This window comes from Macadamia integrifolia, chromosome 3 (assembly GCF_013358625.1).
Source record: "Macadamia integrifolia cultivar HAES 741 chromosome 3, SCU_Mint_v3, whole genome shotgun sequence".
Classification (NCBI taxonomy): Eukaryota; Viridiplantae; Streptophyta; class Magnoliopsida; order Proteales; family Proteaceae; genus Macadamia; species Macadamia integrifolia.
Window position 1 is genome coordinate 6,216,401 of NC_056559.1, and position 14,372 is coordinate 6,230,772.

General features: G+C 38.1%; 2 protein-coding genes across 2 annotated transcripts; one reads left to right on the forward strand and one right to left on the reverse strand.

Moving 5' to 3' along the window:
* Positions 1-303: 303 nt before the first annotated feature.
* LOC122072770 (peptidyl-prolyl cis-trans isomerase CYP40-like) lies at positions 304-5,994 on the forward strand. The gene is made up of 9 exons (XM_042637172.1): positions 304-753; positions 1,197-1,697; positions 1,903-1,990; positions 2,089-2,141; positions 3,670-3,774; positions 4,792-4,867; positions 5,329-5,366; positions 5,455-5,526; positions 5,774-5,994. Exons 1-8 carry the CDS (start codon positions 583-585, stop codon positions 5,506-5,508), a joined length of 1,086 nt encoding a protein of 361 aa, XP_042493106.1. The 5' UTR covers positions 304-582; the 3' UTR covers positions 5,509-5,526; positions 5,774-5,994.
* A 1,658-nt stretch (positions 5,995-7,652) lies between these two features.
* LOC122074778 (armadillo repeat-containing protein 6) lies at positions 7,653-13,283 on the reverse strand. Its single transcript, XM_042639743.1, has 8 exons — positions 12,931-13,283; positions 12,446-12,772; positions 11,350-11,633; positions 10,399-10,527; positions 9,765-9,887; positions 9,500-9,607; positions 8,104-8,282; positions 7,653-7,908 (listed from the first exon to the last, which is right to left on the reverse strand). Exons 1-8 carry the CDS (start codon positions 13,076-13,078, stop codon positions 7,785-7,787), a joined length of 1,422 nt encoding a protein of 473 aa, XP_042495677.1. The 5' UTR covers positions 13,079-13,283; the 3' UTR covers positions 7,653-7,784.
* Between the last annotated feature and the right edge of the window lie 1,089 nt (positions 13,284-14,372).

A 14,372-nucleotide genomic window follows, 5' to 3' on the forward strand; every position in this document is an offset into this window, starting at 1 on the left:
GGGGGGGAGGGGAAACCCTAGATCTCAAGTAGTATATTCTCAATAGTGATTTATACCAGCTGGTTGGGTTTTCAATCGCTCCAACTAAAACCCTAGTAATTGGGCCGTTGCAAACCCCCGGAGTTTTCTAAATTTTAGGCCGTGTAGAATGTAGATTGATTGATATAACCTACTCAGGTTTTATTTAATGGTGATGAACGCATAAGCCGTAATTTAGCACTCCTGTGTGACGCAGTAAAGAACATAAGCACAGTGCGCATAGTACAACCAAATCATTAAAATATAATAAAGTTAGGGGATACCCAAAAGCCCAGTTTCTCGTGTCTCTCACCCTCTCGGCTGTCGCGAGTTCTATAGGCCAAGGCCACAGCCCCCACAGTTCACAGCCACTTCTCGTGTACACCGCTCCCTCGCGATGGTGATCGTTTAAATTTAATATTGCAGTGGTTGCTTTGCTGCGGGAAACTCCCAAGAGGTCTTTTTAGAGTTTAAGGAAAACTGGGTTTAGCAGTTTAGGGTCTTTTTCGATTGGGTTTATTGATTTCTAGAAGAAGAGAGCAGGAGAAGAGAAGAGGAAAGGAGATGGTGAACCCACGTTGCTTCTTGGACATTAGCATTGGGGGAGAGCTTGAAGGGAGGATTGTGGTCGAGCTATACAGTGATGTGGTGCCCAAAACTGCCGAGAATTTCAGGTCTCTCTGCACTGGGGAGAAGGGCATTGGTCCCAACACTGGTGTTCCTCTCCATTACAAGGTCTTGTTTTCTCTCTTTGTGTACATTCTCTTTGACGTTTACTCTTCTAGGTTGTTTTTTTACGATTGGCTCAACGCTTCTCCCTCTTCCCTCCACTGCAAAACCAGAAGCAAAAGGGGTTATTTGTTTTCTGGGTAGTTAATCATTTCTGATAAGTTAAGGCTATCTTCGTTTTCCCAGCACTGATTATTTTGACTGTTCGTGGGTTTTGCACATTTGGTAGTTCGTTCTTAGAACAGTAGTTTTTCAAGAACTCGATGAAATAATAGTCGTTGTAGACCTTTGTAGTTGTGAACTTGTGATTGCATTGAACCAAATTGGTGACTTTTTAACTGTTAAGAACTCTGCTTCTTATTTGTGTCATATTCACTTTCTTTGTTACTGAAGAACTTTCCATGGGCTTTTTTCAGTTTACTAAACTTTTTTTTCAATATTTGTTTCAGGGCGTTCGTTTTCATCGCGTTATTAAAGGTTTTATGATACAAGGTGGAGATATATCTGCAGGGGATGGCACTGGAGGGGAATCCATTTACGGTTTGAAGTTTGAAGATGAGAATTTTGAATTGAAGCATGAGAGAAAGGGGATGCTATCAATGGCCAATTCTGGTCCAAATACAAACGGATCTCAGTTCTTCATAACTACCACTCGTACTCCCCATCTTGATGGGAAGCATGTTGTATTTGGAAAGGTTATTAAAGGCATGGGAGTGGTTCGTTCAGCTGAACATGTTACTACTGCTGATAGTGATTATCCCACTGATGATGTCATCATTGCGGATTGTGGGGAAATTCCTGAAGGGGAAGATGATGGGATTTCTGGTTTTTTTAAAGATGGTGATACTTATCCCGAATGGCCAGCTGACCTCGATGCGAAGCCTAACGAGGTTGCTTGGTGGATTAAGGCTGTGGATGCTGCCAAAACTTTTGGAAATGACCACTACAAGGTAACTTGTATGTCATGAAATTTTTCACTGTTATATTATTCACTCATTTGTACATTTCACTGAACATGTCTAATGAGTAATCCTGAGTTATTCTAATATGCAAAGGTGATCTGATTTCTTTAGTCAATCCAATCATTTTGTGTCTCTTAGTAAACACCTTTTTTGGTCCGCATTCTAGTGTAACCTTCACTACTACTGTGTACAGAAGCAAGACTACAAGATGGCTCTTCGGAAGTACCGGAAGGCTTTGCGCTACTTGGATATTTGCTGGGAGAAAGAAGACATTGATGAAGGTCAAATATTTTGTTTAACTTGATATGTCTTCTCGTTTGGAGTACTATGTTACCATTCTTGGTCCCAGTTTGATTTGTATACTTATGTTGTGGTGCAGAGAAGAGTTCATATTTGAGGAAAACGAAGTCACAGATATTCACAAATAGTTCTGTAAGTTTTTTAGTTTTGGAGTTGATGAGAGTTACGAACACTTCTAGATATGTCTTGGTAGCATATTCAATATCTGAAAAACATGCCGCTTAACAAAATACCGGTATCTTTATCACTCTGTTCAGCCTAGTATCTTGAAAATTGTGTATGTTTTGCTGTGTTTATGAGGTTGACTGCAAGAGAGTTTAAAAAGCATAAAAAAAGAACAAAATGGGTTACATAATATTACGAATTTGTTGTCATCAGAGTAGAGTGGAGGAGGGCATTGGTATTTGTATAAAGGGAATGTAGGGTCAACTCTCTCACTTGGTCCCTTTTGTTTGATCCATGGAATTTCTGGATTCTATTCTAGGCCTGAAGTATTTGTGGATATTTTGTATATTAAACAAGAATTTGTATTTTTTTTATTTTCCCATAGTTTTAGATGCAACAAATAGGGATGTTATGTGTAGCTGATTATCTAGCCAGGAAATTGGCCAAAAAGAATATGGAAGAGATGCTATATGTATTTTCACTTGTCTTATAGAATACTTTCATTCAAAACATAGTTCCATGCTGGCTATGTGGCATCATTTCATGATGCAATAAGAATGTGCACTTGGACAGAAAAGCCCAATCATTTTTACCGAGGTGTGTTTTGCTTACAACTTACAAGACTAGCTTTTATGAAGGATGTTGGTTGATTTTGAGATTAAAAAGTTGATTTGATGGGTAAACATAAATTCCGAAGCTGAATATTCTTTGCAGGTGGCATCCAGCAACAGTCCACAAGAGTAGTGTGGGGATGGATTGGATAAATTGTGTGGCTTGGTTTTTGGGATTTTCAATGGGTGAGAACTTTGTTGGGGTTTTAGATAGTTGTAGGTCAGGGTTTGGATATGGACTTCTTAGGGTTCGAGGAAGAAGGGAACAAAGAAAGATAGGAATGTTGGAAGATGATATAAGTTATAATAGAAGTAAATGTCAATCAAATATCAGAACCACGGGGGTGGGGGTGGCAGCAGGGAGATGTAGGTCAAACAGTGTTCTTACTTGATCAGATATGTTTTACTAAGATGAAGATTAATATTTCTTGTCAGAGGAAAAAATTATTCTGATCTTCTTGATGTGGATATGATTATTATTATTATTTCCTGTGTGTGTATTTGTGCGTGCATGTGAGAACACATGCTAATCTGGAAATGAACGATGAGAACAAGCATATATTATTTGAGTATTACAAAGCACTGCTGAATGTGCTGGTGATTGAAGGGAAAATAGATGATAATAGGACCATAGGACCATAGGGGTATCATCTGGCATTCTTTACCAGTTAGTCAAATGCTCCAACATTATGTGACCTGTGTCAAATCTCTTTCATGGAATATTAATGTTGGATACCCACTTTCACAGGGATATTCTGTTTATCTTGTTTCAAAGCATGCTTTTTGTTTGGGTTTGTTAGTTGCTAATGGATTCTACTCTTGTTCTCATTTTATGATTGCTTTTCTTGGTCGAACTGATTGATATGCAATAATGCTTTCTTTAGGCTTGTAAGTTGAAATTAGGAGATTTAAAAGGAGCATTGTTGGATACAGACTTTGCGATGCGTGATGGGGAGAATAATGTGAAAGCTTTGTTTCGCCAAGGGCAGGTTGGTGTCTTGCATCCATGAGATGCTTTTGAGGTGCATGCGCATGCATTTCAAAAGTCTTGTTTTTATTCATTGTTTTTATGAATATCTTGTTATGGCATCGTGGCTGTTCTTATCATCGCAAATTTTGTTCTTATACATTGCTGTTCTATATTTTCTTGTTTCTCAAGTCAAAGATTTTTGCAATAGAGCTATGATGGACCTCCTGAGGACAAGTCAAACCTACTTTACTGAATTTCTTTGTTTTAAGGATCGTTAAGACAGTTTGAGGCTTTATAGCCTAGACTATTGTCCTTGTACATTGAGAAGACATTCAATTCAGCACTGTCATCCTAATGTTGAACCTTTTTTATCTAAAACTTTTGTCTATGAGATTGTGTTGTATGTAACTTTGATCTGCTTTGGTTTCGGAATGGGGAACACCGTATCACTAATAACCTGATTAATCATTACTCTTTTAAACATATATTGCTTGCTCTAGTTGCAGCCGACGTCATTAAGTTGGGATGAGGCTTAATTTTTTGTTGTCGTTGTTGCTCCAGTTACCTTTATTGCTTAACTAGCATTTTAGTTGATAGTCTGGAACATTGACAATGATTGCTTGTATGCTTTGTACTTAGTATATGAGTTATTGATCTTAGTAGTGCTGTTACATTAAAGATTTGGTAATAGGGAAGAATTATGCTGAGGTGTAGCTGGAGTTGCCTTAGGGATTCCCATGGTATTGACCAGTCATTATATTTTTATTGCAATGAATGGCTAGGAACCAGTCAGAAGCTTAAGATTAGCATGCTTCCTGACCTTGGAACTGGCAGGGCTGTGTACTGACTGGTTTTGCTTGTTTTCTGTGATGTAGTTCACAGATATTGCATACTTGTTAAAAATTTCCCCTTCCTGGGGTTTGCTTGAGTATTTTGCAAATGTTAAAAATGTTCTTGCAAGCAAGAATATTGGACTACTTTGGTGTTTAGTTGAGTAGTTTATAATGCCTATGATATGGTTTTGTTTATTTGTCAGGCATATATGGCACTTAATGATGTGGATGCTGCAGTGGAGAGCTTCAAGAAGGCATTAGACTTGGAACCAAATGATGGTTAGTGAATTATTTACAATTTCAATTTCTTTTGTTGAAGTAGTGAGACATAAACTTGGTGGTTGAAGATCTGCCTTTCTGGATTCAAACTTGGCTGATTTATCATTTGAAAAGTTTGTAACAAATATAATTTGTGGTACCATTGTGTATACCACATGCTACAAATGTAATTGGAGTAGGTTTCAAGTATAAGTAGCAGATCCGGCAGATCGGCCAAAACTGATCCTTTGATACCAATCCAATACTGTGAGGCGTTGGCCAGGATCTGGCCGTATTGTCTGGACCCGATCTCTGATCCTGAATTTTAATTCCTTGAAATGGTCAGCGGTTCTTACAGTGTAGATATGATATGCTTAATTTTTGAATAAATGATTGTATTTATACACTCTTTCATGTTGAATATTCCTCTGCATAATCATATCTTGATTTCTATCTTTGCCTTAATATTTTCTGTCTTCCAGGTAGCATAAAAAAGGAGCTTGCTGCCGCAAAAAAGAAGGTCAGTAATTGCACCAATGTTTAAGCATATTGGTTTTGTATCTGATTTTTTTTTACTTTGTTATGAAATTTTAAAAAATATGTTTCAGATTGCTGATAGACGTGATCAGGAAAGAAAGGCCTATTCCAAAATGTTCCAATAGAGTTCATGCAGCTCCTTGGTATGTTTGTTATTCTTTTATAATTGGGATTTCTTAATTATAGCTTAACATGAGAAAGGCTTTCACCATTACACATGGGGTATCATTTCTTCAAGCATCAATGCAGTAGTGGTAACCAATTAACACTAGGACCTCCCTGTGTTTGAGATATAGATGGCCATGAGATTTATAGGTTGCACGTTGTATTTAAATATAATAATGTACATAATTGCCTGCTAACTTTTCCCCCCTTTTCTAATTGTCCCAGGCTTTAGAAAGTGTGAAGGAAAACCACCAGATCCCCCGATCGGGTACAGAGATAGATGGTGCAAGCTTAAGCCAATTTTTGTTCAACAGGTTTTTCGTTCTTAAAATTTCAGGACTTGGTTACTGGCTGAACTGGATTGCTATATGATGAAATCATATGCAACCATTCAAACAATCTTGACATGTTTGACATTTAAAGTAACAAGTTTCTTTCGTCTCAAAGCCATGGTTTCTTCTTAACCAATTCCTTATGGATATTGGCTAATGTGTGATGTGTGGAGTTTTGGATTCCCTCTTCAGAGTCTTTGAATTTTCATGTATTGCTGCTCTAGTCATCTTCCTCATCTTTCATATTTCTGTGGTTCTCGCATGTAAGCTGCCTTTGGTAGTCATTCAGTTCTAGAAACGATGTTTCGTGTCAAAAACAGAATTTTCAGTTTCTGTGTCAAAATGTCGTTTTAAAACAAAAAAATAGTGTTTAGTGAATCTGTTTTAGGAACGATTACCCTGGTTCACTTTTTTTTGTATTTGGAACAAAACCGAAATGACGGAACAAGATTTCGTCATTCTATCATTTTATGTTTCTAGCATTATTTTTTCTCTTTTCGTTCTAAAAAAAACCAAAAACACTAAGTTAACACCAATGCTTTATTCTTTTCTTTTTTTTTTCCCATAGAATGAAAAATGTCAGAAACGTTTTTTCGGATGAGTACCAAGCACAGCCTTTGTTCTTTCAGTCTTGCCGCCGGAACATGCAAATAAAGTAATTCAGTCTACATGAGCCACGAGGTGGTCTGTCATGTCATCCCTTCTTGGTTGGTTAATTTGTAAAGCTAATGTCCGCTACTGCTCTAAATAACTGTGTGCATGCACAACACTCTTTCAAAATATAAGAATTTACCGATTTCTAGATGTTCTGGAGCAGCTTATTCTAGGGTTTTTGGGACATGATCACTGGATTTTTTCATATCAGAGGGACCAATTCGACCCCAGGTTCTGATTTTAAAATCCTTGTGTGCACAGTGATTCATAGTTCAATGTTCAATTGCTTGATGTGTTAGCCGTAATGTCTAAGCTTGCAAAAGAAGCTAAAAAAAAGCCGTTACCCAGTGCACAAAGGCTTCTTGCACTTAAGCAGGGTTCTGGGAGGGTATATAGGTAGACAACCTTATCCCCTTTATGGAGAGTGGTTCCCAGGGCTCGAACCCGCACCACTGCACAGACGGAAAGAGCCCTTTGCCTACAAGAGAAGCTGTTTTCACTTATGTTTCTGCCGGTCGTCTCCTGTGTTTCAGCTTAAATATTTCCTATATTCATTTTTTTGCATCCAAAGCTTGGTCCAGTTCATCAAATGTTATCCTGGCCCAGGGCTCTCTCTCTCTCTCTCTCTCAACTAGGGTTTGAGACATAAGTGATGGAGTCATGAAGCTTCAGATCTGCGAGAAGCAGCTCAGGCCACCTGATATGACTTGGCCTCATTTAACTCTCGGGGCTTCTGAAGTGGCTGTAATTCGCTATACATTTTCAAGGTAGTGGGCATGATTGCATGCCATTTGGAGATTTTTAACCAAAAAAATCACTGTAGTGAGCAGTCACTCGATCGAGACTCACAATTTGGGTATATGATGTTGGATTATAATGAATCGAACAAATGCTAGAGGAAGTATAGCCAAATGGTGTTGCCTCGCTTCCATGGGCAAAACCACTAGGGGAACCTTCCATTTCTTAACCAAGTCTGGTCTGGTCATCCAAGTTTTAACCAGGTCATGGCTTCAAAAGGAGAGAGAGAGAGAAAGGACCAAGTTTTAATGAGTATACTGTGTGTGTGTGTGTGTATATATATATATATATCAGGAACTTCGCTTGAGAGGAACCTCAGGTTTTGCAAGCCAGAACTGCTACATTAGAAATTTGGAGCCATTTGAAAATTTCTGACAAAACAGTAGCCATTCAAAACCCATCCTGTACTGGAAGGCTAAATATAACAACAGAAAGCAAACAGAGTTCAAAAACTATGAATTATAGTTATCAAGCCCCAAATCCCTCAATGCATCTGTAGCAGCATCTTTGCAGCTTTCATGGCTTTCTTTGGCCCTTCTTATCAACCTCTCAATTCCATTGTTAAGCAAAATTATTCTGCCAGTTTTCGTAAGAGAAGCAGAAAGAAGAAAAATGTTAGTTTAACTGTAAACATTAAACGATTGGTGAAAAGTTTCATCAAATAAAAGTTCACCTAATATAATTTGTTAAGGAACCCTCGACTTCAATTGGGGAATATGACAAAATGAAACGATTGCATAAAGTAGAAACATGCTTAATCATCAGACTTGCCTGTTTTCAGGGTTCCTGACCACAAGATTGCGGATCATAAAACATGCCTGACGCTGCATCTGATGTGCAGCTGGGAACTTCTCCATGGCTTGAATCACAAAATCTCCAGCTCCAGCCTCAATGGCACTGGCTGCATTGCCTGGGGACCTCAATGATAGTACACAGATAACAGGCATGATCTAGAGAAAAACAGAGTGGCCAAAAAAAGGTTTAAATCAAATATAAAGTTGCACCAGTGCAAGTAACCAACACAGATGCACAATAGATAGGACACTGACCAGACCACTCAGTCAAACCAGGTGTGAACTGTCTATCTTCAGCATACAAAGACAACTCCCACCCCACTAAAAAAATCTGATGGGATGAAAAACCACAAAACAGATTTAAATGGCCAAATTTTAATTAATTATTTATTTATTCATTTCCTATTATAAGTTTTCATTTATTTATTTTATCATTTGCAAGGCAGTCTGAACCATGCCAAACTAAGAACTTGCTCCCACAGTTAGATGGCTTGTTTGGGTTTTGATAGGCACATGGAACAGCCAAAAAGCCACATAAAATAGATATTCTAAACCATCCATTCCTCCCATAGGAAACGAAGAGGTATGCCAACTGATAGTCATCTAACAAAAATGATCAGGCACCACCAATTTCTCATTTCCTGGGTGATTTCCACCCTCCCAAAAAGGAAGGCAACCAAATATAACTTTTGGTGTTGTTAAGATACCACCATCTGAAAGTGTAGAAGAAACAACAGAAGCCAATATATATTGGACTTGAGGCCTACAGTATGTAAAAACGCAACCCTAAAATGATGTAGAAGATAATGGAAAAACCAGAACAAACAATGCACACAGATTTACGAGGTTCAACAAGATTGCCTACATCCCTGGTGAGATGAGATCCTGCTTCACTATCAATGGAGAACAGGGTTACAGCGCTCGTCCCTCACACCTCTCAGAATTGCTTGCATTACAGAGAAAAAAACCCTCGCTACAAATATATAGCAAAAAACCCTAATTTGGAAAATACACAATTGCCCTCAAATAAAAATTCGAGCGGGGGGCTGCGTCCCCCTACACCCCCTGCCCCCCTTGCAGCCCCCACGGCCCGCCAACCGGTTAGCGGGACCGGTGTCCTGTCTGTCGAGGTGCTGCACCAGTTCTCCCTGGATTAAACTTTGACGGAATACAAGACATCATACACCAACACAGTAACCACTGAATCCTCATAGAGTGAGAGGCAGAGTGATGTTTACTGTTCATTGTTGACGGGGAACTCATACTCAACTAAAAAGGTGTGCACATGGAAATGTTGGGTTTTGCAATCTATGAAGAGAGCAAGACCTGTTTCTGCATGCTGCCACTTGTTGCCAGTAAAGGAAGCAACTTACCTCTTGCAAGACAGATGGGTCATCAGAAAAGCTTGATGCAAGTTTCATTAACGTATCCATTCCCCTATTCTGGACGATGGCGGTCTTGTTGGCATCACTTCCTGCCAACTAATCAGCGTAAACCATATTAGACCAGTCTAAAAGCTCAGCATGTGAAATAAGGTTACAAATCTGAATGCAGTGTCATGATGCAGGAAAGCCAACTTAAGATCAACAATGGTTCTAGTGCAGAAATTTAAGTCTAAATCAAATAATGACTTCACACCTTAGACAACAAAGAGCAGAAGGCTTTAGCGACAACTTTGTTGTTTTGTTCACCACTGTCATCAATACAACATAGAACAGCATCGATGCCACCATTGTCAGCTATTAATCTGCATATTTCATCCTGCCGAAAGAATCAATGGACAAAGTAGCCAACAACCCATCATAACAGTGGTAGAAGAACTAATACAATATCATCCAGAATTATTAGAAACCAGTAATGATTCATCACACGGTTAGTGCTCCCCCACAACCCCACCCCCCCCCCCCCCCAAAAAAAAAAAAAAAAGACTAGTTCAAACCACCAGACCTTATAGGAGCACAATATTTTTTAATCCATCAAGCTGAGCTCAAAATATTAATCCACACAGATTAGCAGCAACAAGTTGACAAATACACCTTTATAAATAGAAGGAAGTTGAACAAGAAAACAATGGACACCCATTTTAAAGTCAAATACAAATAGAAAGGAACACCTTCCTTGGAATGCTGACCTATACAGCATTTAAAGTTTCTAAGAATCATCAATTAATGGCAAGGAAAACAAAAGGAAATAACTGGATCCAAATAATGCCACTATTAAAGAAATTAAACAGTGTAATGATTTGACATATTTCAGAACTAAAAAAACATACATTGACAGCAACAGCCTTCAGAGCTATGCTCGCTGAAACTAGACTAGGAGAGCTGAGTCCTTCACGAAGTGCATCCACAAGAGTCACAGCAATTCCAATATCAGCAAATCTTCTAGCATACCCATAAACCTGCAGTTTACACAAGTTTCTCAATTACTTCAAGGCAATAACTGGGTAAAATTATATGTAAACCTAAGAATTCACATGAGAGTGGTCAACTTACAGAAGTCAATCAAATCATTCCATATTGGAAACAAATAATAAAAACATATTACATTCCTTTTGAAAGGATGGAAAATGATGTTATCAACACAAATCTTTCATTTTCCTTCTTGATAAGTAAAAAATCAGTGGAGATGCATGGCACCAATTATTTCATGTTTAATGCAAATTAAAGTTTATAATAAATACTTCATAAACCAACCTTTTTGTGTGTCTGTATGTAAACTTTATCATATTAACTTTTTCATCAATGAATTATAAAATTGTCCACATGTAAGATTAAGTATTTAAAACAATACTAACAAAAATAAGGGAAAATGCTTAGCTGACAACAACAACAATAACAATTATCAGCATCGATGCATCCAGTAAAAATATTAGGGCCACAGTGCTTGAGTCAATGTCCAAGCACTCGTCAACTTGTTAAATGTACCAGAAAACGGTTACCACTTAAAATGGGCATCGAATTGATAAACTGGTAATCACTAATGACAACATATTCAGTTTATGAATTAAGAGTTTTAGAAGATTTGGGGGATTGCAACTTTCTCGGAATTAAGGATCTCTTCAATTTCCCAGAATTCTATAAGGAACCAGATCGAGATAGACCACGAATGCCAGTAAGTACCTTAAGCAAATCGATTAACAATGCAAGGAAAAAAGCAAGGATGCAGATGTGGTAACGTAATCCCATGAATGGGCATTGCATATGCACCATACTGTACTTACTTGAGAAGCTAGAACACGGTTATCATCAGGTGTCAACAAGACACGAACAGCATCATATAAACTTCCTATGCTGCCTCTACTCTGTGCCCTCATGATTTGGATGAGAAGTTCATCAATTTTTAACTCCATGAATGCTTCCTTGAGGAGCTCATTACCAGTTGCAGCTGCAGCAACAACTGAGAAACTACTATTCAGTATAATCACATTTTGATGATTATCAGTAATAATATCCACCATAATCTTGGGTCCGCCAATTTTTCGAAATGTTTCCGTAGTTTGAACACCTGTACAATGAGAATATTAAATAAACAACAGAGTTCAAGTAATCTATTGAAAGAAATTTACTATGGGCAAGCATAGCGTCCCTAAAATCATTTAGAACAAATTTACAAGCACAATTATATAAAAGAATTTTCTCTTCCAGTATATTAATTTGCAAAAAGGGAATAGTCAAACTCCTTCCTTTTCAGCATTTGTCTTCATGTGATAAACATATATTTCAAATATAAGTGCATTACATGTTACACCATTCCATTGTAAACACAAATTCAAGGTTCTCATATAACTGAATGAATCGAATACAGGCCAAGTAATGCATATGGGATATCCCATTCAAAAGATCTAGCGAGAACTACTATACAAAAACTAGTTTTTTTATCCTAGGGTATGATACTAATCATACTATATCGCCATTTTTTATCTTTTGCCCAGTTCTTTTTCTTACGCTAAATTCTGCCCTGAAACCCTTCCACTTAAAAAATAAATCTTATTTAATCCTAGGTATTCCTGCAACACTGTAATTTGTTTTTATGTTTTAATTCATTCAACCCAATATGAATTTGGCTTCGTTCCTAATTCAAACAACAGGAATTGCATTCAAAGCACCTTGCGAGGTTCTTTAATATATTATTTCAAAGAAATTTAGCAAATGCGGTACTTGCTCCCACGCAGACAAACCCACTTGTAGCAAAGTATCTTGTATTAACAAACAGGAAGTTGAAGGACAAATGATAAAGTACGAGGCAGCATAAAACGTACAATTGTTGCGATTCTTGAAAACCACAGAAACGAATATTCAAAAAAACGTCGTCCATACCGTAGAGGAACGAAGCCATTGCCGTCAATGCCGAAACAAGAGGCCGCTCACATCCAGCACGAATTTTGGAACATATTGAACAAACCAGCTCCACTCCTCCATTCCTTGCTGCAATCGATGCATTTCCTGATCCTGGAGATGAGCAGAGATCACTAAGTTTATCAAAATACTTGGCAATCTCATCTAGATCCTCGCCATTGAAACCCGTTGTTGACGGTTCATAGTCTTGATCCCTCAACTTGGAGGTAATTTCCTTCACTTTATCTAAAGATTGGATCACGGGATCGTCTTTGAGGCTACTAACTCCAGGAATGCACTTAACGATACCTGTGATGAATCCGATGTGAGATCAGAACAATGAATAGAAAGTGAAGAAGAAGAAGAAGATAAGTTACCAAAAAAAAGAAAGAGAAGAAGATTCGTGTTTGTTTTTAATTCAAAATGAGCATTGTGAAGGGGGAAGAGGTGAAGGAGAAAGGACTGACCGGAGAGGTCGACGCCTTGAAGAGTTAGGGTTTCAATGGCGTCTTGAAGGGCTTCTTCGGGATCCATACCGAGATCATCCATGTTCTCTCTCACCAAACCCTCGAATGCTTCCTGTGAGATTGCACGGACATTCTTGGCTGGAGCCATTGTCTTCCGCTTCGCTCTGCGACTGAGAGAGTGGATAGTTTAGACAAACATTCAAATTTTTCTGACGCTCACGCGACCCAAAGGTCTGTTTGGTGTTCACGATCTCACCAGTAAAGTGTGGCGCCAGAGCGAATGCGGGAGCGGGAACGCCGAAGCGCCAGATCCGGCCGATCCCAAATGGAATCGGGATCCAGATTTCCCTCAATTTGGCCCTAGATGACTGGAATATATCGATTCGGAAACGGCCAGACCGACTAGATATTTAATTCGGGATTGGATAACATCCTTTTTTGATTGGTTAAGATTTCAACCATTCTCGAAGCCTAACAATTAGTTAATCATATACATATTTTAGTTAATGGTGGTATAGAAAATACATCAAATTATCGTTGCAAACTCTGAGATATTATTACGACGGGAGATGAACAAAAATCCAATAGTATTCAAGTGTTATATTTGTAAAATTTAAACTTTCATGCATTTTAATAAACTATTTAGATTAAAGTTTTCTTTCACTAGTTCGATGGGAAGAGTCCTTTGACTATTGGTGATGTGATCATAAGATAAGACTTTTTTTTTTTCTATCAACTAGTTTATTAAGGTTTAATTTGTAATTGGCAATGATGTGCCGGTCGAAGTGAAGAATCCTGTGGTAAATGCTTTTGAGGATGATGATGAGGGACTTCAAGAAGTAAAAGAAAATGGAACGGATCGAGTTGTCTTCAGCATGATTCAATAAAGTAATTGGTTTGACCGGTTACATGTGAAAAAATAGGGGTAATTTAAACATTTAAAAAGAGCATGGGATAAGAAGAGGTAAAAGTTTAAACATAAGGGAGTATCAGAAAAGAAAGTTGAAAGTAGGGGAGTTTTAATAAATATATGTTAAATGGGATCCAGATCCTCTGCAATTCCCTAATCGTCAAGTGAGGTGCAGTGCTGCCTCCAACTAACAACACATGTCTCCGGTCACAATTGCAAAGAGAAACATGGATCTGTCTAACATTTCCTGGACCGATTAGTTCTAAATTCAAGGGAAAGGTGTTTCTCTATGACTTTGTTCACATAATCCTCCGTTGATGATGGACCCTGCTCCACCCAGGAAGACATATTCTATAAAAAAGGCTTGCTCACAAGAGGAAGTATTGAAGTAATCCCATATCAACTATGGATGACTCATCTATCAAGTATGAGAGAACCACAAAAACCAACCCATTTAGAACCAAGCCAACCCACTTAGAACCAATTCGTTTTAGGATAAAAGCCTTAATAGGTTAATGTCACTTATTTAAAC

Excerpts from the sequence above, each read along its gene's own strand:
- LOC122072770 (XM_042637172.1), top strand. The coding sequence starts at position 583 with ATGGTGAACCCACGTTGCTTCTTGGACATTAGCATTGGGGGAGAGCTT. Across the intron at positions 3,775-4,791 it reads CTTTGTTTCGCCAAGGGCAG|GCATATATGGCACTTAATGA; the intron begins GTTGGTGTCTTG and ends TTTATTTGTCAG. Across the intron at positions 4,868-5,328 it reads AGACTTGGAACCAAATGATG|GTAGCATAAAAAAGGAGCTT; the intron begins GTTAGTGAATTA and ends TCTGTCTTCCAG.
- LOC122074778 (XM_042639743.1), bottom strand. The coding sequence starts at position 13,078 with ATGGCTCCAGCCAAGAATGTCCGTGCAATCTCACAGGAAGCATTCGAG. Across the intron at positions 9,888-10,398 it reads TGAAGGCTGTTGCTGTCAAT|GATGAAATATGCAGATTAAT; the intron begins GTATGTTTTTTT and ends TTCTTTCGGCAG. Across the intron at positions 8,283-9,499 it reads ACCCATCTGTCTTGCAAGAG|ATCATGCCTGTTATCTGTGT; the intron begins GTAAGTTGCTTC and ends GTTTTTCTCTAG.